Source organism: Bactrocera tryoni, chromosome 2 (assembly GCF_016617805.1).
Source record: "Bactrocera tryoni isolate S06 chromosome 2, CSIRO_BtryS06_freeze2, whole genome shotgun sequence".
Lineage (NCBI taxonomy): Eukaryota > Metazoa > Arthropoda > Insecta > Diptera > Tephritidae > Bactrocera > Bactrocera tryoni.
In genome coordinates this window covers 82,443,627-82,471,058 of record NC_052500.1, presented here as the reverse complement: position 1 = coordinate 82,471,058, position 27,432 = coordinate 82,443,627, and the positions used below count along the sequence as shown (strand labels likewise).

The window sequence follows — 27,432 nt, the reverse complement described above, 5'->3', positions numbered from 1 at the left end:
ACAGAGAAAAGCAGAGTAAAATTGCGCTAAAGTGCTTCTAAGTTATTGTGTATAGAGCAAGGTAAATAATTTTAGAAAACAATAAGAAACATAGTAGGGTTAAACCAATCGGAAAAAAAGTAAAAGTTTACACCAAAATTCGTGAAAGTAAAAAAAAATTTTGCAAAATTAAAAATAAAAACCCAAAATCTTGGTTATTTGAGTTTTTCACATAAATTTTGAGGTTATGTGAAAAAAATGTATATAGAAAAGTTATGGATCTTATCATTATCTACCACTTTGTTTTAAAACTTTTTCTTCTAGGACTCGTAATTTTGCCCAAAATCGAATTAAATTGTTTTTAATCCTTAAAAATTCAACCACGCCCTCCTCTACCTTTTCCCGACCTCGGAACGTCCGTACATTCTTTTTATTTTTTTTGTCATTTTGGCTTTCCTTTTCAATGGATTTTATCCAAATATTGAAATTTCGATTTACACTGATGGAATAATGTCCCTAGCGAAAAAATGGCAAAAAGTTGTCGACCAAAATGATACATATTTGTTTATTTACTTATTATTATAAATATAAATAAAAACTTAAGATTTGATTAGAAATACGAAAAGACTTTTTCGACTACCCAATATAATTTTCTCTTCATTATTTTTATTTAATTTTCAAAGACTTCTATACTAGTCTAATAAAAAAAATTTACTAGAATTATCCAGCAATAGTGTTATAAGCATTATTTACTTACATCCCAATAAAATAAATAATTACAACATAATTTTCTTAAATTCTTATTTTGACTTGCGCAGCATGCGCTTAATAAGCTAACCATAAATATACCTAAATAATCACTGTTAATTTGTATCGGCTCTCTCTGTTGTTGTTGTTGTTGTTGCAGTTGATTTGCTCTCAGGTGAAAGTATGGGTGCCCACCACAGCTCCACACGCCATCCTCCGCAAATCAGCCGAGCACAATCGAACTCAAACATGTTGCAACAACACAAGCTTCGGCAAACGGGCGTTGGCAAAGGAGGAGTTTTGCGCTTGTAGTGGTAGTGGGCCGCTAGCTTTCAATGTGTGCGGACGACAAAACTGAACGGAGCAGATCTATGTTGAAATTTTTAATTTTGTTGGAAATATGATTAATTGAAGAACTGACGTAATATGAGAGCTGACGTTATATGAGACTGAAATAAGTGGGGATAGCGACTATGTCTGCTTGGGGACTATTTATGAGAAGATGAATCCGAAACTTCATTAATTACACTTGTTCTTTTAGATATGTATGTTGGGATTAAGATATACACAATTAAGGCAGAATTTCTGAATATTTAATTCCGCAAATAAATAGTTTCGGAAATATGAGAGTATTAGTAAAGACGTCTCCGCCTTAATGAAATCGCTTTCCAACACTTGAAGCATAGTTTTCTTGAAACATTTTTTCAGAGTTAGTTTGAAAAATGTTTGCGAATGGATTGGATGCTAGAAGCATATTTTTCTCAAAACGCTGTTTCAGAGTCGGTGTGGAAAATTTTCTCCGAAAGTGCTGGACCAATCCACTAGAAGTTTTCGCGAACTCCTTAAATATATTTGTCAGGCAATAAACAAAAGCATAAGATTTCGATGTGGTGAAGGTTCTAGAAAAAACAATACATACTTGCAAGGAAGTTGTAGAACGTTCAACGAGCGGCGCTCATCAGCATGTGTGGTGTACTAAGGTCCTCAGTTACAAAAGCATTTAATGCCTTTCTGCGTACAGTTCATTTAGATACCGCCGGTAGGTATATGACCGTAAAAGTTGCTATGAGACTCAGAGTTTTTAGATTTCTAAAGAAAATGTTTCTGAACATTTGGAAATTCTAGCACGCTTCGATTTTATAACGGATCTTTTGGATCATGAAATCAATAAACCAAACTCTGGCGGCTTTTTCTCTGCTCACATGTCTTAGAGAGAGCTGTGGGTGGGTAGAAGCCGTTGGATAAGGGGGTGATAGCAGTAATCATATTTACGGATGGTTGATATCTTGTGCGGAAAGTTGGTGGAGGGCTAAGTTATTGGAAACTTTCTATTAACTTCAGTTTCAGACTTCCTGAAGACGATTTCAAACCAAGGTTGCTGCCATTAAGATAGCGGTAGATTCACTGCTCCAAAGTGCAGCCTCTAAGCTTCTTAATGAATGGGTGAAAGTTTGAGCGGAAGGTTGTGGGAGGGGTACAATAGGAAAATCTCTAACAACTTCAGATTCAGATTTTTGGACTATTGTAGTGTTTTTCGAAACGAGGTCGCAGCCATTAAGGTAGGCGAAGATTTAGTGCTCTGGAGAGCAGGAGTTGCGAGTTAAGAAATGTCTAACCTCATTATCAATGGCATCAACTTTTGATAAGACTACTACGGTAGCCAGGCCACAGCGGAATCGCAGGTAATTTCAAAACTGAACTAAAATTAACAAGGAAAGGTACCCCAGCCTGAGTATCAGTAGAATGGGAGTGGGTCGGTGTTACACCCTCCTTGCGAGTTCTACTACTACTACTTCTTCGCAACTGGCTATCTGAGCTTTACGTATGCTTAGCCAATGCTGGGTCACGATCGGTTCAAACGCTGTCGCCAGATCCTTTTAACCAAAGACCGATAGTAAGAGATACAGTTTGTTCTTTGACCTCAGTAAGTCTAGTCTCTGCATAATTGTGCGAGTTCCAACAGGCAAGGTCTTATCGACGTCTACGCTATGAGGTTGAGTAACTTGCCGGAGGCGAACTGTAGAAGCTTTATTGAAGGAAAGGAGGTGAGAACATCTCAGTAATTTGTTTGATAGTCAAGATCGAGACACTAGCACTTAGGAGCGCATACTTCCAGCTATCAAACCGAACTGATGGGAATAGATATTAAAGACGGAAGCAAATTTGTATTGTCCACAAGTCGTTTCGCCGATCTATAAGATCCAATTAGGGAGTTCTTCACTGGAGTTAGTTCCTGGATCCTAGATCAGTCATGGAACCTAACCTAAACGCTATTCATCTATTGTATTAAACAAATTTTCCATTCCGGAGTTGCGATAATTTTAAGCAGAAAATATTCCTCACTGTCAGGCAACGTTTTCGGAGAATCTCCTGGAGATTAAAAGCATCCAAAAACTTTCAAGGCGAATCTCCAAATATTAAAGTACCGTACCGTGCTAGTGCCGATTATTTTCATATAATTTTTAAAGCCCTGCCAAAAAAGCAACTGAATTTCTTAAGGTAATATCCGAAATTTCATTCACTCAGTCGGCATTAGCACTGGACCAGCTATCCTCAAGGTGCTTGGCGTCTCTATTTCGCATTCATATTTACACTTTTCGCCCAACAACGTTATAGTTGTACAACAAAAAAGCGCATGAAATGCAAATGTGCAGCGAAATGAAAAATGCGCTTGTGTGTGAATGCGTGTGGTTAAAAAATCAACAGACAGGCGATCTGCCACGGAGCGCACACCGCAATCGTTATGAAAAATGAATAGTAAATATATGCAAGCATATAAATATTAGCAGCTGGAGACACTCGCACACACATACTATATATACTATATATATATATGACTGAGCAAAGTGCAAGCAAGACTTCTTCTTAGCGCGCTGCCGGCCAATGGCAATTTAAGCCAAATTCAACTGCTTTGCTGTTGATGTGGCGGCCAGACGCCATCAGGTGCCCAACTGTGTACGGGTAAGCTGCAGCATTTTCGCTTTTTGCCTGCGATGAGACGTGGCGGAGGCAACGGCGGCGGCAACAATATGCCGGCAGCAATAAAACGTGACTACGCATTTAAAATGAGTAAACGAAATGGCGAGACTAAAGGCGAGTCATGGCCAAACCTTAACGGCGCAGAGGAAAGGGTCGCCAACAAAACCGCAAAGGCAAGCCAAGTGCCAAGTGCCTGCTGGCCAGGCAAAGGGCAGCAAGGCAAGCGCAGGGAAAGAGGACGCTGAGCATTGCTTCTGCTGCAGATGTTGACTTTTGGATGGTGAATAATAAGCTAACAAGCCACTGACGCTGCTGGCTGCATTGCTGTGGCGTGGTAGGTGCGTTGGCTCACCGTGGCGTATACGTAACAGTCAAATATTGGCCACAAAAGAGGCGGCCGCCTGCTCCGCCGGACGTGTCGAAACGTTGATTGCGCTTGCCGCGCAGATTTATTACCGTCAATGGGCGAAGTGGGAAAGTGTTTTGTTACAACAGGTTTAATGGCAATTTAATTTGGCTTAAAGACGTAAGAATGCGCGCATTTAAAAGGTATAAATTTTAATTGGCCAATTAATGGTGCCATCGCGCGCACAATTTTATATGCTCAATAGCACTAATAAAGTTATCTAATTGAGCGTTTATGAAGTGCCGGTCACAAAGCTGCTGACAACAACCACACAAGTGCTATTATGTTACATAACGCAGAGCTGCCGAAGCGTGTTCACAAGACGATTTTACAAGTGAATATGGTGTCCAGCAACACATGCGTTGTCAACATAAAGCAGTAGCGTTCACCCGTACCACGCTCCTTTTACCGCAGTAGCTGCCTTTCACCACAAGCGGCTTTAAATTTACTCGCGTTGCATACCTACAGGCGCTTTGTTGTTAATAAACTACTTTTAAGCGTTGCCATGCTAAACACGGTTGCTGCAACAGTACATTGTGTTGGCTCGTGTAGTAAGTGTAAGCTTGGACTTCTTTCAGCGCCATGAAAAACAAGCGCTTAACAATGAAAGCGAAGCCAACAAGTTCCACACGGACGTGGTGGCTGCAAAAAGCACGTGTGGAGTGAGAAAGCTAAGGCAACACAGTCAAAATTAAGTTGCTAGCTTCAGTAGCGGGGGTTGGTGGTGCGTGGAGAGAAATAATAATAACAAAATTGAAACGCTTGCAGCAGGTATAAACGAGAAATATGCTCATACGCGCCTTTGTTTATGCTAATACATAGGTAAACACACACATATATGCACGCACACAGCCTTATACAACTTTCATTGTAGGTGGGTGTGTGGTTTCCTGCAAAATATCTATTATAAAATGCTTCAAATGTAAGCATGAATTGTTTACTTTGTAATACAATAACAACAAACACGGTATTAAGGAAAATTTAAGAAGACGACAAAGGACAATTCTTGAGCTTTGTGTTAGAGTATTTGTAATAATAAACAAGGCGCTGGCAACAAGAGCAGCAATTGAATAACAAGCTGAAAATTTTGGTGAATAGCGAGAGCAATGAGAAATGGCAAACACACACACATACACGAAAACGTGAAGCTAATACTGATGGGAGCCATGAACGCAAATTGAATTCGCTGCTTAGCAGACAAGTATGGATAGTATGGATGTAGAAAGGAGCGTCTTCTTCTTCTTCTTTACTGGGGTAGACAACGCTAACGCGGTTTCAGCTGAGTTAACAACAGACCCGTAGTCTTTCTTCTTTTCGTCAATTTTTGATATCCAGTGCTACCAGGTGCTTCTCTACTTGATCTCTCCAAAGGAGTAGAGGTCTTATTTTCCTTTGATTTCATCAGCGCATACTGAATCAAAAGCCTTCAAGGCTGGAGTGTTTTCATCCATTTGGACGACATGATCTAGCCAACCCAACCGATGTCCTTGCTTCGACAAACTATGTCAATGCCGTTCCCGATGCGCAAAGGACCATAAATCTTACGTCGAACCTTTCTCTTCAAAACTCGTAAAGCTCGAGTTGCCGCGAGAAACTAGAGTGACCATTGCGCAGCTTCGTTATGGATACTGCAGCAGGTTAAATTTCCACTTATTCAGAATAGACCCTGAGCTTGAATAGATCCTGATTAAATATATGCCCAGCATGCAATGAGTCCTCGAATGACACTAACCACCTCTCTCCATATCCTGCTAACCCTACTCATCTGACATCCTTCTTCATTTGGGCCGACCCAGTCGAAACATCACGTTTCCTGGCCTTACCGTTGGATGACTTCGATGACAATTTAGATATCTAATTCTTACCATTTTAAAAGGGATTAGGTACCCGTTACAACAAGAACAACAACACGGACATGATGAGTGACTTGTCGAGTTTGGTCTTTCTTTGTCGAGAGAGGACTTTACTTTTCAATTGTCTACTTAATCCGAAGTAGCACCTGGTGGCAACAGTTATTCCGCTTTGTTGTTATTAGTGTGTTTAGATTCCAAGATAGACGAAATCCTCTACGACTTCCAAGAACTTTCGTCAATTGCGTGAACTTCTACAGATGCCTCCATCTTCAGCCTATTAACCTAACCTAACCCAACCTATATCCTCCTAAGTTCATATTTCAATAGTTACCTCCAGGTGACGTTACCATCTAGAAGTGAATGGAGAAGAGGTTTAGTAAGAGAAGAAAATGTACTGCGGAGTAGGGAAGGGGGATACTCCGAGGATCTTGATATATTTCTGTCTGATCATCTACCAAACTCAGCTATGATCTTCCACGTGGAAGTACTGGGTATAGAGAACGCTTGTGGTGTTCTATTGAACTATTAAAGAAGGATACAAAAAGAGCCATATACGCAGACAGTCAGTCGACATTGCTAGTCTTGTCGCCGCCCAAGATTAATTCCAACGTATTTAATAAATGTCAGAAGGCTTTCAGGTGGCTCAGATGCACTTTTTCATTATGTAGGAGTACGCCAGGATAGCACTTCAAGCCTTTCTACATAGTGGATGGGAACGAGCTATCTCTTGAGGAAAACATCTGTCGCTGTAAAACACAGCCTACTTCATGTATAAGTATACCTTCTTCACATATCCTTTTAAGTAAAACGCAAGTACATATGCTCATTGCATATTTAATAAGGGCACTTATACCGACTATTAAATTTAGTGGCAGTTGCTCTAATCTTACGAGCGTTCTTGTTTACAGCATTATTTAGTCAGTGCATTGACTTGCTTACAACTGATTCCAATTCATGCATTATGCATACGGGACTGCACACAAACACAGATATGTATATACATATGTGCTGAGGAGTGCGCCACAAGCAAGCAGTGTCACTGCATGTCGGCGCTGGAACGTCTGTTTGTTTGTTTGTTTGCTGCAGCTGAACTCACATTGCTACTTCACTGCTTTGGTTTTTATTTAAGATTTTCACTCGTGTTCCAATATGTTGCTGTTAAAGTGCACATTGTTGGGCAAAAACAAAAACGGAACAAGAAAATGTGGAGCAAAATTAAAAAATGCTCGAATGTGTATTGGAACCTGCTTTGGCTTTGGCTTTGGCTGGAGCGTAAGCCGGCTGAGTTATTGCAAGCTCATGGGCAGATGGCAAGCTGCTTAGGACGACAATTCGCTGCCGCACGGCATTGCATGTGTTGTGTGTGTGTGTGTGTGCGTGTCTGTTTGTATGCCTGTGCGTGTGTGCTGTGGAAGACAAGCTTTGACCACAAGTGCACTCGTTTGTTTGCACGCCCGCTTGTTTGTTTACAGTATGTTTATTATATATTTATGCGCAGAGTATGAGTGTTGCTGTGCCGTGTGTGTTAGTGTGGTTGTGCGCTTTGTGAGAATGAATTAAATATCAGTTCGTTTTGTATGCCAGTTTGCTTGGCTCGCATGTGAAATGCCACAGCTTATGGTTAAGAATGCCAAAGCTAAGCCAAAAATAACAACAAAGCATGTGTGTTGACAACGCCAGCAGTGGGTATCTACAATGGCATGAATACACAAATTATGTATATATGCATAACGTCACCTAAAATGCAAAACAACGTAACATCACTTTTCATATGTTTGCAGGCGAAGGGAAACCGATATAATAGAAGCCACTAATATTGAAAAAAATAAAGTTTTGGTTATAAAAAAGGTTATAAAGTGGTTATATATTGGTTACATATTGGTTATCACACACTCATATTAAAACAAAATTGAAGTTTTGGTTATAAAATGGTTATAAATTAGGTATGTATTGGTTATATATTGGTTATATATTGGTTACATATTGGTTATCACACACTCATATTAAAACAAAATTATGGTTTAAGTTAAAAAATGGTTATAAATTGGTTATATATTGGTTATCGTACACTCATATTATAACAAAATTTTAGTTTTAGTTTTAATATGGTTATATATCTGACAACGATTTTAAATTTTTTTTGTTTGATATTACGTTGTTTTGCATTTTAGGTAGCGATATATTCGTTCTTTAATGTTTTTGCTGTGCTCGTCACGCTTCTCTTAGCATTGTTTGCCGCTTCTTCGTTTAGTCGTTGCCACATATTTACAGTAATGCAGATTCATACAAACGTTTGAACAAAAATATATGTTTGTGTGGCGAAATATTTGTATTTAAGTACATACATATATGTATACTATGCAATCAGTGAAATGTTTTGTAATTGTTGTGGCTTTAAAAATTTGAATTTTTTCTCTTTTAGTCTTACTCGCCGCTTGAGAATATCGAATTAGTAGTCCACAATATGAAACTGTATTTAAAAAGCTTAATTCAAATTTATTATACTATTTCACTAAATTCAAAAAATTTTATAATTGAAAAATTTTGGATTTGGAATTTTCAATTTCCAATATTTTGAAGATTAAAAATTGAGAAAGTCTTTCTTTAACTGAAAAATTTGTGTAAAAAATAAAAGCTGGAATGAAATGGATAAAAAATATTTGTAACGAAAATACCACTCTAGTGGTCAATGACTGACTGTTCTAATACCCTTGGAATGTTGAAATACGAATCGAATATTAAAAATACTAAACTCTTCTACTCCTTCTCTTTAAAGTCAGCAAATCAATATCTTGGCATCCCTTCTACGATCTTCGAACTTCTACTGCAAAGTGCAATCTTTCACCAGCTTCCAAACAAATGACTCGCCATCTATTTTACTATTTTCTAAAATTTGTAAAATGTTGCGCCTAAAACTCTGCAACAGATACTCTAAGCACAGCTGCAAAAGCACTTCAGCACACACACACACCGTTACGCACACAAAGCAAAGCAAAGCTCACCTTGCACTTTTACTGCATTTCAATGCTCTGACAAATTGCCACTCATCTGTTTGCGCAGAGACAAAGGCAGGCAGGCACACATACACACACGTACCGGTTAAGCAAGTATTTGTACATATTAGCTAGGCTTTGCCTTGGATTTGTCGCCGTTGGTCTTGTTGAGGCCTTAAATGCCTAATGCGAATTTATTGCACTGCAATAAGTTTAAGTCATGTGTCAGAGCTTTGAGCGAGCGAGCAAAAGTTCTTTGATATTTCAATTTTATGCACAGCAGGCTTTTGCAATTAAAGCCCATACATGTACATACACTTACTTGGAGCCTTAGATATGTATGTATGCAGTTGCATCAAATGCTGCCACAAAATTGCCGTAAATAAATAACTTAATTCTCTTTTAGGTTTTCGCCAAAATTTTAATTGGTTTTCTGTTTTGCGAGACAATTTCTTAAATTAGACTTTTTGAGCTTATAGCTAATAATCTGTTATTTTCAAATACCCCAATGAACTGAGTTGCGTTTACTAGTATTAACATCACCTGAGGAAATTTTTTAGAATTTTAATTTTAAACAAATTTATTTCACACATTTTCCTTAAAATTCTGCATTATTTGCATTTGCTTAAATGTGAGTATTGCACAACCTTACAAAGCATTCAAATACTGATTCTCCACTTTTCTAAAGTGCTATTTAATATAAAAGTTCGAATTCTTCGAATTTATTATAAAAATTTCTTCAATAGTTTTGAAGACATCCGAAAGAAATAATTCTATCTTTATTTTTTTTTGTCTTTGTCTTTGTCTTTGTCTTTGTCTTTGTCTTTGTCTTTGTCTTTGTCTTTGTCTTTGTCTTTGTCTTTGTCTTTGTCTTTGTCTTTGTCTTTGTCTTTGTCTTTGTCTTTGTCTTTGTCTTTGTCTTTGTCTTTGTCTTTGTCTTTGTCTTGTCTTTGTCTTTGTCTTTGTCTTTGTCCTTGTCTTTGTCTTTGTCTTTGTCTTTGTCTTTGTCTTTGTCTTTGTCTTTGTCTTTGTCTTTGTCTTTGTCTTTGTCTTTGTCTTTGTCTTTGTCTTTGTCTTTGTCTTTGTCTTTGTCTTTGTCTTTGTCTTTGTCTTTGTCTTTGTCTTTGTCTTTGTCTTTTTCTTTGTCTTTGTCTTTGTCTTTGTCTTTGTCTTTGTCTTTGTCTTTGTCTTTGTCTTTGTCTTTGTCTTTGTCTTTGTCTTTGTCTTTGTCTTTGTCTTTGTCTTTGTCTTTGTCTTTGTCTTTGTCTTTGTCTTTGTCTTTGTCTTTGTCTTTCTTTGTCTTTGTCTTTGTCTTTGTCTTTGTCTTTGTCTTTGTCTTTGTCTTTGTCTTTGTCTTTGTCTTTGTCTTTGTCTTTGTCTTTGTCTTTGTCTTTGTCTTTGTCTTTGTCTTTGTCTTTGTCTTTGTCTTTGTCTTTGTCTTTGTCTTTGTCTTTGGCTTTGCTTTTGCTTTTGCCTTTGGTTTTGCATTTGTCTTTGTCTTTGTCTTTGTCTTTGGCTTTGCTTTTGCATTTGTCTTTGTCTTTGTCTTTGTCTTTGTCTTTGTCTTTGTCTTTGTCTTTGTCTTTGTCTTTGTCTTTGTCTTTGTCTTTGTCTTTGTCTTTGTCTTTGTCTTTGTCTTTGTCTTTGTCTTTGTCTTTGTCTTTGTCTTTGTCTTTGTCTTTGTCTTTGTCTTTGTCTTTGTCTTTGTCTTTGTCTTTGTCTTTGTCTTTGTCTTTGTCTTTGTCTTTGTCTTTGTCTTCGTCTTTGTCTTTGTCTTTGTCTTTGTCCTTGTCTTTGTCTTTGTCTTTGTCTTTGTCCTTGTCTTTGTCTTTGTCTTTGTCCTTGTCTTTGCCTTTGCCTTTGCCTTTGCCTTTGCCTTTGCCTTTGCCTTTGCCTTTGCCTTTGCCTTTGCCTTTGCCTTTGCCTTTGCCTTTGCCTTATCCTTATCCTTATCCTTATCATTGTCCTTATGCTTAAACCATTTTTATCCTTAAGATTAAATGAAGAATAAGTTTGGATAGTCAAGTCAACCAGCCAGAACATCCCATTGCCGACCGTTTTGAGCTAACATCTTTTCCAAATCAATTGGAATCTGTTTAGAAAACTTTACGGTTCCATGAGAATATATCAGTTTTTCCTTAAAAAATCGGTTAAACGAAAAGGAGTTTTTTGAGACTTGCTAAGCTTCAAAGGATCTTCTAGAAATTAAAAAATAACAGTGTGACCAACACATAACACATAGCTTTCTTACCGAATTCAATTAGCTCTTGCAAATGAAACGCCGCAGGCAGTCTTCTTCGTTGTCAAATAATAATCACCTCGAAGCAGCGATAATACTCAAAATACACTTTGTTGTAAGCCCCAGGTACGGATTGAATTAATTTAATCTGAGACAACAACAAGTAAATAAATATACCTCCACCAGCAAACCCACCAACCAATCTACCAACCCACCAAGAGGCACCTAAGCGGCTTTCGAGCGAACCGGGGCATAAGTGAAGCTGCCATCAAATGTAAACGAGGCGCTCTCGACAACACTCGCAAGTGGATATCCTGTAATTTCCACCCAACCAATTACGCCCATAATTACATGTAATACTGCTCACAAACACACACACACCACATGCAACAAACACATACGCTCGGAAAAGTAGTTTAGACGCCAAGCGGAAGTTGACTTGCTTCTCTTTAATAAACAAATAGACAAACGCTATGAGGACACCTTCACATGTATGTATATGTACAAGTAGGTATGTATATTTATTTGAGTTTGCTTGCGGCTACGTATGCAGTCGGGCGGGCTGACAGCTGTGCGTGTGAATTAAACGGACATTTTGCGGTAAATGACATGTCCCTCGGTGACTTGATGCCGTTAGTGACTCCGACTGCTGCAATAATTTCAATGGTAACTATCGTGCCGTTCGTCGTTGTTGTTCTTTTTGTTGTAAACGAGCCACCACCGTGACAACATCAACATTATAATGTTTGTTTTTGTCGTTGTTTTCATGCAACTAGAGGAGAAAAATTGTGAAGTCAAAGTGTTAAACTCGTTTCGAGTGAGTCAACTTTAAGTGTCACTTTATTATACTCAGTTCAATTATAGTTGGCTTTCATGGTTTCATGGCTCTCAGCGGACACATGGTGCGGGTTGCCACACTTCAACGATAATCATTATGGGTGCAGTTATTGAAGTATGAGATGAGAGGTCGCAAACTTTGCGTAAGTCTGAAGTGGCTTTAATTGAAATGAGAGAAGCTGAAATTAGTTAACAACTGTAACTGTAACTGTAAGTTCAGAGCAAAGTGAGTGAGTGGGTTATGGGTACAAAATGTAAGGTTAAATGTTAGGCTCTTAAATTGAGTAATGGTTGAGGTTATGTGCAAGATTTTGATGTTGAGATTTGCTATGTTTTAGTGATCTGTCACATTTATATCTAGGCTAAGTATCTCACCGGTAATCTGGGTTAAATGGTTGATCCTTCAGCATGGCGGTCGGGGACTGTTACTGTTTACAGCGCTTAAGAAGCCAGACGAAATAATCCAGTAGTTAGATATCAGCTATCGGAAAAACGCTTCAAACTTATGACAAATTTGTTTCGGTGTTTTATTTCTATTTTCGGTAGTTTATCTCGATGTCTAAAAGTAAAAACCGGACATTCGGGGAAGAAGTGATGATATGATTCTGTCTTAACTTCTTTCAAAAAGCTGGCAACGTTCAATTAGAATTTTTACAACTATTGAAAGGTGAGCATTCTTGTGACCGAAGAGCTCCTTAAACCCCTTCCTATTTACTTTGAACCAGAAGTACCTTGCAACTGCACAGCTGTCTCATCATCTTCCAAAAAGCTGGCATCCGGTAAGATGTTCAGTCATATAGTAGAAAACTGAACGGACAGTGCCCAATTGGAATTTCTACATCTATTGAAAGATGGACCTTCTTGAAAGTGAAGAGCTCCTTAGACCTCTACCGATACTACTTACTTACTTCAGTCCAGAAGGGGATTGCGACGGCACAGCTGCTGGTAGTTGACCAACGCTTTCTAAACTGGTGTGAGGCTCAACAGTACTGTAGTAAACCAAATGATACCAACGGAACTCCTACCTGTTGCCATTTTGCAATTATTGTATTGAAACTGAAGTACTGCCTTAGCAGGCATATCAGCTTTACAGTTTCCTGCAATACCACTTCTGCCAGGAGCCCAAACCAGTGGAGTCTAATCTAATAGATGGTAGTTCTACGCGCCGGAATTGACTCAGATTTCATCCGACCAAGGGCTGTTTTTTCAGCGATCTAACCCCGTTTGGATCGGTAAGTGTTAATCTGTTATGGAGACATATTTGCACTAATCCTGTGCGCACAGTCAATGAACTCAAGGCTAGCATCGCTACTATCGCAGTGGATAGTCACCATTCTGAAGAAGGCCACGCTCCGAAGCAATAGATCTACTGCTACCTTAATGGCTGCCAGAGAACTTTCCTCACTTGCGTGGACTTCTACATCTGGCTCCATCGTTGGAATGTAATCAAAGCGTGTGAACATTTCAGAGTGTCAAGGTTCACAGTCAGGAGGTTCGGAGGGTAGCTTTCGCGCCCATACCTATATTCACCGGATGCTGCAAGGCGTTCAGCGCTATAGTTGATGTAGTTCATAGAGCACCACATATAATCATGAGAGCAGTCCATTGAACACTCGCCAATTTTCTTTTTATTTTTTTTATATTAGAAAATTTATAATTAATAATTTTTTAAATTAAACTATCGAGCTTTTAAGTAAGCATGTGAGTATCTATCTAATTTTAAAACTGATCAAAGAATCATCAATCCGGAATAAACTTATCGCACATATAGTATATATATCTAGATATGTATATCATTCACCTCCATCGTTTTTACACGCTTGAGCTGTTGCCGTATCGTTGAGCAAGACGGCGACAATTCATGGCGATAATTTGCCGCAAATTCTAAGTAATTACAACACAGAAGAAAAAGAAGAGATTTCGCTTTAGTTTCTCCCATTTCCTCCTCGTCTGACATGGACTACACTTAATTGCCGACGAAGCAACGTTGAGTTGACGCCTTAGCTTGGACACACACACACATGCATGCAGCAGGGTGTTGCCATATAGTTGTATGCATTAATCAACAGACTGCTCAAGTGAACATCATTTGACTCCACTTAAGTGTATACTTAACAAATGCAAATTACCTACACGCACACACACACATGTACATGGTAAATATGTATAATTACGTATTTGTGGCATTAAATTGTGTTTGCTCGTTTGCTCGTGTGCTTGTGTCGGCAGTCGAAGGCAACTGGTGGCCCATCAGCAATTAAAGCAAATTTCCAACGCATCCCCAAAAGCCAACACGGCGCACCCAGCACCATTGGTTTTCGTTTTCATTTTCATTTTCTTGTTTTTATTTTTATTTGTTTGCGTAATTTCGCTCCACTTTTGTCGTGTCCTTCCTGCTTATTAGCGCTCATTGCTCTTTTGCCGTAATTTGTTGGCTGCGCTTCCCGCATGCGGCGACTTCTTCCTGCCGCTGACGCTTCCACACGGCGCTTCCTGCCTGCCTGCCTGTTGAGGTGCTTATATTATAACTTGTTGTGCGCTTCATTACTATTAATGTTGTTGTTGTGTCTTTTTTGTCGTTTGCGCTTGCCTTTGCCTGCTGAACTGCTGCGGCTGCCACAGTGTGGTTCATTATTACAGGAGGCTAATTAATTTCATTAGTTGGCAGAAAACAAGGTGAAGACAACCACAATTACAAACATACAACCAACAGCAACAACAACAACAACGACGCCCGGAATGACAACAAAATATGACCGCAGCAGCACCGGCGGTGTTGCTAATGATGCTCATGCAGTGCTTAGACTCATGAATATATGCGCAAACGTGTGTGTGTGTGTGCTTTTGCTACATTATGTAGCATACCTTCTGGCGCATCAGCTGGGCGCACACACATGCGAGCTCGCGCTAAGGCCAGTAGGCAAGCAATGGCAAACGGCAGTCGGCAAAGACAGCACAAACGCGGTCGGAGTAAGTCAGGCAGACTACACGCCGCCGGAAATGTAGATTCTTATACCGTTATGTATTATATGTTTGCAGTGTGTGTGTGTAATTATGATTGTTAATGGAATTGGAATGCATGTATTCATGTGTATTTCATTTGTGTCTAATAGCCCACACGTTTGTGTGTGTGTGTGTCCGTCCGTGCTTGCATGTATTAGTATGCATATTTAATTGCCGGTTGTCTTCAAACAACCCCGGCACTACAACAACCAATATTATCTATATTTTATTAGTTAAAATATGCGGAATAGATTAGCATGATTGAATTAATTTGCGTTAAGAAGAATTTAAGGAAGCAGGGATTGGTGGAATGCCAGAAGAAATTGAAGTAACAAAAGATAAATCGTTAAGTGATCAGGGTGCTTCTTTCAGTCTTATTTCATCTTCTCAGCTCGTATATTTTCACTCTTCATTTCTGCTTGAGTCACTTTCAGTACTCAAGAAAAATTCTTTTTACTTCGCAACTGGCCTCATCGCTTAAAAATATAGTGTACGGTGAGCCTATATTTTGAAAGGGTGCTACAGCTTTTAAAAAGAAGACATCGGAAGACAGCTGAAAATTGCTTGTAGTTTTTTGGAAGCACAAATTATTGTCTTTAAGTCTGAAAAATAGTTTCTGCCTATATACTAACTATTCCCATTAAGGACTTATGAAATGAAAGGGCACATCTAGTCTGAAGTAAAAAAAAAACAATTTTTCATATTCTGATGATTTATATATTTAACCAGTTTCTAACCAATATCAAAGATTTTCGAAATCCGCAATCCTGTCCAAGCGGCTTTGAAATCATTAAAGTCGCTTAGGATTTTTTGAGAGATTGTGAAAGGATGCCAATATCTCTTATTTAACATATGATATCTCAATGCCTCTCGCTGGTAATAGATATTAAATCGACAAACATGTTATAAAAATAGCTGAGTCCAGGTGGAGTCAATCACCGACTTGCTCAACAGGCAGGCAAGTGGCATCAATGAAATATGGGACGCACATACCGACTCTTAAAATTCGAAAGGAATGACATAAGAACTACATGTAGTAGGAGTCCTAACTGGCCATTGTCTAATTGGCGGACATAGGAACACCATACAATGAGTTTTGTAGAAGCTATCAAAAGGTAAAAAAAGAAGAGGCTATAAAATATCACAGGGTAGTTCAGAGAGGACATAATGTAGCGAGGGTAATTTAATCACAAAGATTTCACAATGGGCGTTCTAAGGCCTAAGTGCGTCATCAGACATCCATTCTTTCTACCTACCTACTTAATACCTTTAAAAATAATATACTGAAATAAAAATCGATGTTTGAGATAACAGTGTTCAGCTTTTTAAAGCATAGCCGCACAATTCAACCAGCTTCATCAGTTTATTTTTTTTTATCTAAATTTAAGTGTTTCGCTTAAATCTACATTTTTCTAAATCTACTTGAGTGATAAGCCGGAGAGAAATGATCTATCTAATTTTGTTCTGCAATTTTTTTCTGCATGTTATTTCTATCAAAATAACCATACAATAATTTACCAGTTTCTTAATCTATTAAAAGTGGAATTTTGGCAGACCAAAAAGGAAAGCAATCAACCACTATGAGCTGCTCCAGCCCAGTCGAACGATTGATTCCACATTTTACTGTCAAAAGTGATGAAGCAAGCAATCGAAAAAAACGGCCAGAACTGATCAACAGAAAGGGTCTCGTCTTCCATCAGGACAACTCTAGATCACTCGACTTGGAGTAAAGATGGCTTCAAGAGAAGCCTGTGAAAATTACTTGTCGCAGTTTTTCACCGAGAAACTAGAACTAATGGAATAATGTCTCCAGCGGAAAAATGAAAAAAAGTGTTCGACCAAAATGGGACATATTTGTTTCTTTAAAATTCATTATAAATATAAAAAAAAATTTAAGTTTGATTAAAAATTGGAAAAGGCTTTTTCGACAACCCAATATTTCTATCACTATAACCATACAATAAACTGTCAGTTTTTTGATATATGGAATGTTGGCAGACCAAAAACAACCAAAATTTTAGGGAAAATTCACCTTTTTTTTAATCCTGTCATTTAGTCTATTAATGTTTCTTTTTTGGGATCTTTTTACGGACAATATCTTCGAGTGGAATTTTATTTTATTTTTTCAGGTTTCATTCCCAAAGAAGGAGAGAATAGATGTAGCAGTGGACGACCTTTGATAAGCGCCGCCGAAGATCGCCAAAGCTCAAAAAACATTTAATATTTTTTTCAAAACTTTTACTGTACTTTAAATTCAATTTAAAATGGACCTTGTAAATTCAATGCGGTATTTTTTTACTTTCCCAACATTCGCCTTGTTTTGTATTTTTATCCTTTCAGTCAGATTAAGTGTATTCCTTAGTTAATAATATCTGATTTTCCAAAGCAGCACAATACTCCTCCGTTATTATTTTTATAAAATCTCTACATTTCTCTCCCTCCCTATCTCTCTTTAATCTTTTAGGTTTAACCGTGTAAGTGTAAGTTCTGTTGATGACTTCTAGTGATATTTTATATTAAGAGTGAATATTTGAACCCAAAAGCTTGTTTTTTACCATGGTAATAAAATTATAGTTATTATTATTTCCCCCTGTTTTTCTGTAATGCCTGTAAATTTATTTACAAGTCATATTAAAATAAATAAATAAATTATATATTCGAAGATCACTTTGTAGAAGAAAATTCATAGGCTTATTGAGAATTGCCACTGAGTGAACTAAAGGAATGAAATAAAAGCAGTACGTAGCTTGACTTACCATGGTTAATAGTTAGTTTGTTAATTTTGTTAAGGACTTTTGCTCAAACTTGAGTAAAGCAATAAAAAAAAACTTTAACCGGACTATCTCGCTATTAAAGTTTTACACTGATTAAACTAAATCAAGTCAATAGCACAAAATTATTGTGGCAGCAAAAATTTAACATTTTAATAGCAAATAACATAATAATAATAATAATAACTATTTTAAGAGCTCCATAAGAACCAGGGCGAAGTTTTTCTCTGAGTTTGATAAACTAAAATATCTTATGTACTTACATTTAGCTCATTTCTTTTCTAACCTCGCTCCCTCTGATTTTTTCCTATTTTTATTAATAACTTACCTTGTATGAGCCCAAATTCTTAACAGAACACGCCAATTTGACATTTCGGCCCGCCGGCACTGTTATATTATCGATGACATCCGTAAATTCAGGATCTTCGGAGTCAACTGCAAATAAGAGAGAAAGAGAGAGCCAAAAATTAAACAGATAAAACGAAGAGCATTAATAAATGTCAGAGAAAACCTTAAGGATTTGGTAATAAATTACCACACTTGGTATAGCTGTATTTTTGTATGTGTGTATGGCTTTATGTACAGTAATTTAATTTATGTGAACGCTGCAACTGCCTCTGAGACATCAGAAGACTTGCTGCTAGAGTCTTGCCACAATAACTCACCATTTAACGAATTGTGGCGACCGAACAGCTGCAGGGCGACTGCGCCAGTCATTATTTCGTTAATTACCTTCACTTAACAGTTATCTCATTGATGTACAAGCGTTTTTGCAGCAAGAATATTCATATCATATTTTCATTGAGCAGCCTGTGCTGGCTTAGCTTCGGGGGCTGAAACAAATTTGGTTTATTCGTGTGCTCTAAGATTAATTGCAGGCGAAGGTTGGCTTAAGTTAATCTTTTGTAGTTAAATGAGGGGAGATGTATTGCTATCTCTCTAGCTTGCTTCAGGGTATGCAATATTTTAGTGTTATTTCAGTAGAACAGAGAGGGAGAGTAATGATAATTTGTAGCTTTTATTTAGGAGTAAGTAAGAACGATGTGTTAAAGCTCAAAAGGGATAATAGTAAAGGTTAAAAATTAGTTTATTTTTATACATTTGACGTATTGTACTGGACAGAGAAACTTCTTTCAAATGTTTGCGACTGAGATAAAAGCAATGAAGGCGAGTGTAAGATGAAAAGGGAGAGGAAATACTACCGCCAAAGTTAAGATTAGGTTGTACTGGTCAACTGTCTCGCCATGTGTCATCTAGTCCCTTGAACTGCGAAGCTTCTAGATATTTAAGACTTGTTTTAAATAAGGTTGGACACAATCATAAGACTTCTCTGCACCTTCTGCTTTTATCGTCATTTGGCCAACAACCCTTCTTCAATTCTTTGGAGATCGTTTGAGTAAACAGCATACGTGTTTTTCTTCGAAAACCCCATTACATCGTTTTTGGAGACTTTGGAGACGCATTTCCTTTACTGGTGCGATAGCCAGTCGGTTGGCAGAAATTTATAATAATATATATTGATGATTTCAGTATTTCAGAAGCTTATAGTTTGGCCTTACATTCCGCTCCGAGCACTACATTCCGCCGTCCATTATGGAGTGGTCATTTTGAAACCGTCTGTGTAGATGTTGTGAGCTTTGAGAGTGAGTCACATGCTCATGCCTGATCCATCCTCTTCTAGTGTGGCTTGCAATACTCCATTTTTCGCTGGATGCAAACCGATGGCGAAATGTGCCGCTATTTTGAACCGCAGTGGCACAGTCTACTGTAAAAGTACTTGTACAATGCTTCTGAGATACGGAGATGATATAAACATTATAGGTATTTACAATAGAGTCATCAAGCAGTATTTTTCAGCCAAGAAAAAGAAAAGAAGGGTTTGGTCTTGTGGTGAACGAGGACAAGACAAAGAACCGAGAAGTCACTCAAATATTCCTTGCGTCCTGAGAACAACGTCACTGTTGCGAGCTATAATTTTAAAAAAGTTAAAAGCTTTGTACCTGCATAATTCAACCAATAATCTCAGCCTGGAGATCAAGCGCAGAATAGATCTTTTGCCAACAGGCAGGGATCGGTAGGAAATTAAAAAGCAGATAATTCTTGCAACGAAAAAAAGTTATGGTCTATAAGGCTCTCGTTGTTCTCGTCCTGTTATGCGTCGCAGAAACAGGAACGATCACGACTAGAGGTTAGAAAGCACTTTGAGCATTTCAAAGAACTCTTATTCATAAGATCTTTGGAGCCGTCTACGTAAGCCATGAATACCGAAGAATATGGAACCACGATTTGTATATGCTCTTCGGTTACGTAGATATAATGAAGCGCAAAAAAGTCCAACGTAGATGCTGGTTAGGCTATGTCGTTCTCAAATGAAGATGTTGTATCACTGAAAAGCTGCTTCAAATCGAGAGCCATCGGTGGATAATGGATGAAAGGACACCCACGCATCCAACGGAAAGACCAAGTGCATAGCGACCTGTATGCACTTGGGATGAACAACTAGCGTGGCTTCGCAAAGTATAGCATCTCACAAAATTTTGTTTTTTCGTCCCAAATCGACTAACGATTATAGTGCCGAAAAAAATAAAAAAAGTAACCCGTCGACAGGTCACCTTTTCACATTCACTTCTACATAGTTTTGCTATAAGAAATGCGACTGTGAAGGGTATCATACCTTCGGCGCAAACGCAGTTAACATTAAGCTTACGCTTTAAGCTTCCAAAATATAAAAAAAATAGTTCTAACAGCAGTAAGCATAAAAATAGGTCATGGTCACGCGGGTTGCTTTAAAAACATTCTTTTTTTAAATTTGAAAAATCAGAAATTAAATTTTAATCACTTCAAATTTGTCAAGAGCAGTTAACTTGCGTTGCAACTCAGCAAAGTTTGACTAAAATAAAAAAAAAAAATTCCAGGAATTAACACCCTAAATTTAAAAACTGCGCAAACCTCGGTAAACCCGCTACATATTTAGGTTGACCCACTCCATACAGCCCACTAACCACGAACTATGAAATTTGGTACGCCAAACTACAACAAAAACAGAAAACCTTCAAACGAGAAACGAGAAATTCCGCCCCAAAATAAGTTAGACCAATTATCATAGCAATAATGGTATGCCAAGTTAACAGCTGTTAGCTGCCAGTTACCGGCAGTCGGCCGTGGACGCAGCAGGGGGGCAGCTGCAAGAAGCGACTAAACTTTGCAACAACAATGCGCACAACAACTATATCTAAATATATATACACCAGGCAACTAAATCAAGAACTAAAATAGCCATATAACAGTAACGCTAACACAACAATAACAGCAATGCCGACAATAAGAGCCCACAAGAGCACCGCAACAACAACAATGACGAGGCCAACAAAAACTTTCGGCATGCAAAATGAACACTTCATCAAGTGTTTAGCCATTTCACTTGGCTTCGTCGGTTTGTTGCTTCATTTTTGTTGTCGTCGCTCGTCGCAGGATGCCCGCTTAGTTGTTGTTGCTGTTGTTGGCATTGTATTTTCAGCTTGTTTGCGAGCAATGATGACGTAAAGTTCTTGTTTTATTTTCATTTTCATTATTTTTATTTTTGATTTTCCCGTCCCTGTTTTTGTTACCACACCTTGCCGCTGGCTGCCGCTGTGCCCTCGTGGTCCGTGCGGATAAGCTAAATAGTTGCCTCCTGCTTGTTGTGCTTTGAATATTTTAGAGCTGATTGGTATGCCTGGTCGGTTAGCCAGTGGCACGTCTGGTCTGGTCGCTTGGTGGCCCCACTGTTGCGCAGCTTGTCGGCTCCTTGTTGGCTTTAGTTTTGTTTTCCACTTTATTATTGTTGTTGCCATTATGTCGGTTGTTCGTTCGCTTAACAATTTCTGTCCTTGACGTGCTGCTACACAATAGCTTAAATCATGGTTATTATGTACACAAATCTGAGACCATTTTCAATGCTGATATTGAATATTAGCAGAAGCGCAATGCAAACTAACACACAGCCAAGCAAACATAAGTACATTCGTACTGTACACAAATGAACGCACTTAAGCAATCTCCGACAGACAGAAAATGTGTTGAAAGAAGTGGGGTAATAAAGTGCGCTCATATAAATACTTATGTTGATGACTAATAAGATATATCTTATTTAGCACGAGATGTGCTAAAGTTGTTAATACCTATTGACACACCCTGCAGGATCATTAGGTTCGATTAAAAGGTCGATTCAAACACGGATCTTAGGTTAGGTCTAAAGGTTGATCCAAACACAGATGCTGGGTTAGGTCAAAAGGTCGATCCAAAAACGCATTCTAGGTTAGGTCAAAAGGTCGATCTAAAAACGGATTCTGGGTTTGGTTAAAAGGTCGATCCAAAAACGGATCCTAGGTTAGAAATAAAGGTTGATCCAAACACAGATGCTGAGTTAGGTCAAAAGGTCGATCCAAAAACGGACCCTAAGTTAGGTTTGAAGGTCTATCCATAAACAGATTCCTCTTCGACAGCTGAGAAGATCGGTCCATTTTGATACTTACATATGTACTGCTAAGAATTGATAAAAAAAATCTCAAAGGCTGGCAAAGCGCTTTGAGCTTCTTAAAAATTTGTTGACGCCGACTATTTCGCCAAAGTTATTACTGCCGATCGGTCTTGGAAAAGCTGAACTCAAACTCCTGGAAGTTTCCATGTCATTTTTCCGCACACAACTTCGAAAGTCAGCGACTAACAAAATTGTCAGCTTAATCACATGAACGGCAATGAGGCAAACACCAGTTAGAGCTTCTACGATTACGACAAGATGAACCTTACTGTGAGTTAGAAGTTCAGACGATATCCTATGATCCGCATTCGGGCAGAAGGATCTTTCCATTGCGCAAGAGCTAATTGTTAGTCAGTGTTTTCAAAGCTCATACGAAGACCAGAGGTCCAGCGATAGAACGCAAGCCGACAACAGAGACCAAACTCGTTCATAATAAGTGTAATCGGAAACAGGGTGCCTTCTCTTGAGAGTTCATCGGCTTTACAGTCTCCACCGATTTCGTTATGACGAGGCACCCAGACCAGACACATAATAAAATAGCTTGATGCTATCGTTAGTGAGGTTAGGCACTCCTTAGCTAACTTTGATCGCACAGTGAGCAGGCTCAAAGCTAACATTATCGCTCTACTATCGAAGTGAATGCTCGCCTCCCTAAAAGAGACTGCACTTCGGAACAATATATCAACTGATCCGTTAATTACTCTCTCGCTCTGCTTGAAGAATGCTACAGTGCTTGACGAAGAGCTTCTTACAGAAATGTTCTCTCCAATATTCCCACTGAGTTTCGAGCCAACCGTGAAAAATCTGACTACGCTTCTTCTTTCTATCCTTCGTCGGTATGTATGCAATACATCAGGATAAGACTGTGCGAGGCAGTGATATAAGTTTTCGATGTTGCAGTCGAAGAAAAAGAGAATTTTAGAATGTCCTCGTATGGACTTTTTCAAGTTCCAGCTTGCCTGAGTCTTACAACGACCTTCGATTCTCGGCAATGTACTTTACTGCTATATCTTCGGTTGCTATGTGAAGAATGGGAATGGAAACCATTGTTGGCTTTATTCGTAGTGCACCACTGTTGCTAATAAGAGTCGCACTTAGACACATTAAAGGGCTCGCTAAGAAGGTCTCTCTTGTTTGAGCGCACTTTTGAAAATGCTTGGAGGACAATAAGATTTGGAGGGATTTGCCATCATAACTGACGTTTGAGCCTGCGAGCTTTCGCCCAATTTTGAAAGAATTTAAAATTCATTTCAAGAAATAATGGCAACCATGTAAGTATTAAAAATAACTTATTGCGACTCTAGTTGGAATATCTACATAGGTCCACAATTCAAAGCTAATAACTTCTGGCTATTAAAGTATGCGAATAGTCTTCCGAAGGCTGGAATGAACTTCAGAGAGTTGTACCTAAGAAAGCTTTTGTCTCTCGAAAATCTTTAAAAAATTAATAGATAGTTACAAGATCTGGTTAAACCGTGAAAGTAATAGAAATCTACACAATTTTCATATGTTTTAAATAATTAACGCTTTCATAGTGAAATTCGGAGGCCTTACATTATTGAATCCTTCGTCAAGACTACTATTTCTGGAGGATTCTGGATATGGAATGACATTTTAAGCGAATTGTTGGCTTAAAATTTTGGCTTTCCTTCGAAAATTTCCTACTGGGTATAAACGACTTGTGAAAATTTTCGGCACAACAACAAATCTCATCTCCTATAAGCTATAACACACACAATACACAAATACGGCTTACGTTGTGGCGATTGTAGCAAATAATTAATTGCAATAATATTGAGTTGTTGACTGAATGGGTTTGTGCTTGCGGAAGCACACCCATCCACATACAGACAGGTATATGTGGTAAACAAACAAAACAACAACTGTTTGGCCACAAATCTCAAATGTACACAATCCACACACAAACACACATACATACAACGTAATATACATTATTGTATCACATGAGCTGCTTAATAACAAGACATTTGCCTCGCCCACAAGCCGGCCCAGCAGAACGCCCATAAGTCGACAAGATAACGGCAGCAAGCAAAGCAATCACTCGCCTCCTTAAGATGCCACAGCCGCCCACATGGTTAAGTGGTTTCTGAGGCTGGCATCTTCGAGCGTTTGAATGAAGTGAAGCAGTCGGGCCGTCGAGCAGCCAAGTGGCCTCTGCAACCGGCCGTCGCTCCCACTGGTTGGAATTGTTGTTTCAAGTGTAAAATTATATGCGGTCTTAGTGTCATTGTTGTGGTTGTTTTGCGGCTTGTTGTGGCAACAATTGAGCAAATGTCCTCCTCAAATGGAGTACAATAAACTTATGCAAATGATTGGACGTGGATGGGCACTTATGTGGAAATGAAAACGAATAGATTTGCTTCTTTGGTAATTCGATATTTGCTTAGTGAAAGTTCTTGATCATTTCCAACGAACGACTTTGATTTACGAACCGGAAAATTTATGTAAATTAAAGTAGTTTATTTGTTAGCAATTTGATTAAGCAATTCGAAGCGAGAGAAATGAAGTTGCATGTGTAATGTTGAAACAATTGACCGAAGATGCAAGAGTAAAGGATTGACCCAGAATTTAATTAAGGTCAATAGGAATGGTATTTGAGAGGAAAATTATAACAAAAACATTGAAGATTAAAACAATTTTGTTTTTAAAAATGAGAAAATATAATTTCAGATGGAAATCATTGAGTTTCTGAATAACCTCGAGGCTGGAAAGTATAAGAAACTTAGAAAGAATCGTTGTTTTCTATTTTGATATTAGCGGAGACTTCTCCAAAAAAAGATCCCGATTGAACTAGTCACATATGAGATTGAAACACTTTCTCATGAAAATTCAAAATGTTTTCAATTTTTAGCGATAGAGAACCTCTCAGCAGCAATGTGTCAAACTTGTATTAAGAAGAGTAAGGTACAAACGTCAGGCAATTTCTCCTCAATTGCGCAGACTTTGCAAGAGTGAGAATGAAATATCTCGGCAGTGTTGCCTTAAGTGAACCAGAAGACGTAGAAAAAACTGAAATTATCCGTCTCAACAAGTGTGAGATAGACTCAAAGCGTATTGTCAATTTATGAGGGTCGTATGATCTATAACTCAAAAGATGTAGGTATCACAACGAACCGGTGTTCCAAGCCATCCAAGTGAGATCCAAGTGTTTTCTCTATAAAAACCAGTTTAATTTTTGGGATTGATCTCAGTGACTGAGAACACGGAGATCACATTTGGGCAGTTGAAACACCGCGTCTTTATGATGGCAAAACTCTCATTTGGAGAGCAAAAGACCCTTATTTAGCGAAGAGATGGTTTGAGTCCAACACAAATTTGCTGAGACTAGCACTTAATCTACCGAATTAGCCCGTGTCACCTAAAGTATGACAACTACGACATTTCCACCTTATTCTAGAAAAAGCTGGATAGTAGGTTGGGCGGTGTTGGCTAAATTTCTTAAAATTTCGTCAAGATGTACTTTAGTTCAAAAGACCCTTTCAGTTAAACACTGAGATTTTCGCCAATTAGCAAAAACTGGTTGTTAAACAGCGCTCACAGAGCTCACGTCAAACTCAGTCATCCAATGCTAAACGGAATAGAACAACGGAGCTCCAATTTTATCAAATGCATATCGAGCTCACTCATAGCTCAGATGAAAAGTAGTTTGTGCATGATCCACTCCACTTCACTGGATATCAATTTATATGGAAGGCATTAGATATTAGAAATTCCTGCTGAATTTAAGGAGTTAAAGCAAAACTCCCTGATAGCAAACTGCACTAGGTTAGGTCGTAGAGTTGACTCCAAAACGATAAATCTCACTTGATCAGATACTCGTTATTTTTGTTACCCATAGACTCTTAAAAGTGGATCACCATACATATCCTCATAGATTGTCGAGGCGTTTTGAGCTTGTCACAAATAAGGCAATTAATATCAATCCCAGCAACTTCAGTATGTAAAAATCAGTGCAATAGCGGAGGAAGTGACAAGATTCTACCTCGCCTTCCTCCATACAGCTTTGGCAAAGAGCGTCCGACGGAAAATTTATTAGTCCAGTCAGAAACCTACAATTGCGGTGAGATTGACTTTCCTTGGAGCCGGTAGTTCGGAGGACATTTTACGGTTCACTCGCACAAGCTCTGATTGTTAATCAAAAAACAGTTCACCTACTTTATAATGAAATTTCCGCTTGAAAGGCATTCTAGTCTGAAAGTAGAGTTGATTCAGTGCTACCCCTTTTCCAACGGCTTCGCCTAGCCTACAAATCCCACGCAGGTGATTGAGCCAAAAAGGAACCGACAGGAGAAGGTTCAGCGATGCAGTTGTTTAGATTGAAGGGCATACAATCGAGAATTACAGTATGTTCCTGCCCAGGACCCTTCATATACACAGCTTGCCTAAGTTGTTGTTTTTGTAACGGGTACCTAATCACCGTTAGGATGGTAGGGATTAAATAAGATTTCATAGACGTCATCTAACGGTAGGCCCAGGAAGCGTGCTATTTCGACGAGGTCGGACCCAAAGGAAAAGGGTGTCAGATGCTAGTGTCATGCTGGGACTCATTGCACGCTAGTAATATGTACAGCTTCCCTAAGTCTACGTCATTGCTAGGATTATCCTTGATACACCACAGATGTCGATGACGACCGCTCTTTGAACATGCTCCAGCTGCTTAGCTCCATAAAACATTGTTGGCAGGTATGTATGTCTGTATAGAATATCTGAAACTAGATATAGACTCAAGCCTTTTACATAGTGCGAATTCAAAGGCTAATTCTTAAGAGAAAACCCAGTGACCCAGTCTTTTGCCTACGTTTCGTCTGCTTTAACCTCTAGCAGTAGAGTTTGAGGCTATTTTGACAATCAGATTTGGAAAGAAATGTATAAAAATTTGAGTTTCTTCGTCATTTTCTTGGTCCATTTTATCACAGTTATTGTTCTATAGTACTTAGGTATATAGATACTTTTAAAATCATTTCCGACCTGAAGTCTTAGTGAGGTACACATAAATTAACTGTTATTTCTCGATATGAATATATTGCAACACAACATATCTTTTTGCTCTCTGTAAACTTCGTTAGTTTTCCTTTCTTTCAGAAA

General features: G+C 38.5%; 1 protein-coding gene across 1 annotated transcript in view; it reads right to left on the bottom strand.

Annotated features, from left to right (window-relative positions):
* LOC120768879 (interference hedgehog) overlaps positions 1 to 27,432 on the bottom strand; it is a 221,041-nt gene that overhangs the window by 92,274 nt on the left and 101,335 nt on the right. Inside the window, exon 2 of the mRNA XM_040095632.1 lies at positions 18,136 to 18,242. Coding sequence (XP_039951566.1) covers positions 18,136 to 18,242 — 107 coding nt within the window. The remainder of the gene's footprint in view (positions 1 to 18,135; positions 18,243 to 27,432) is intronic.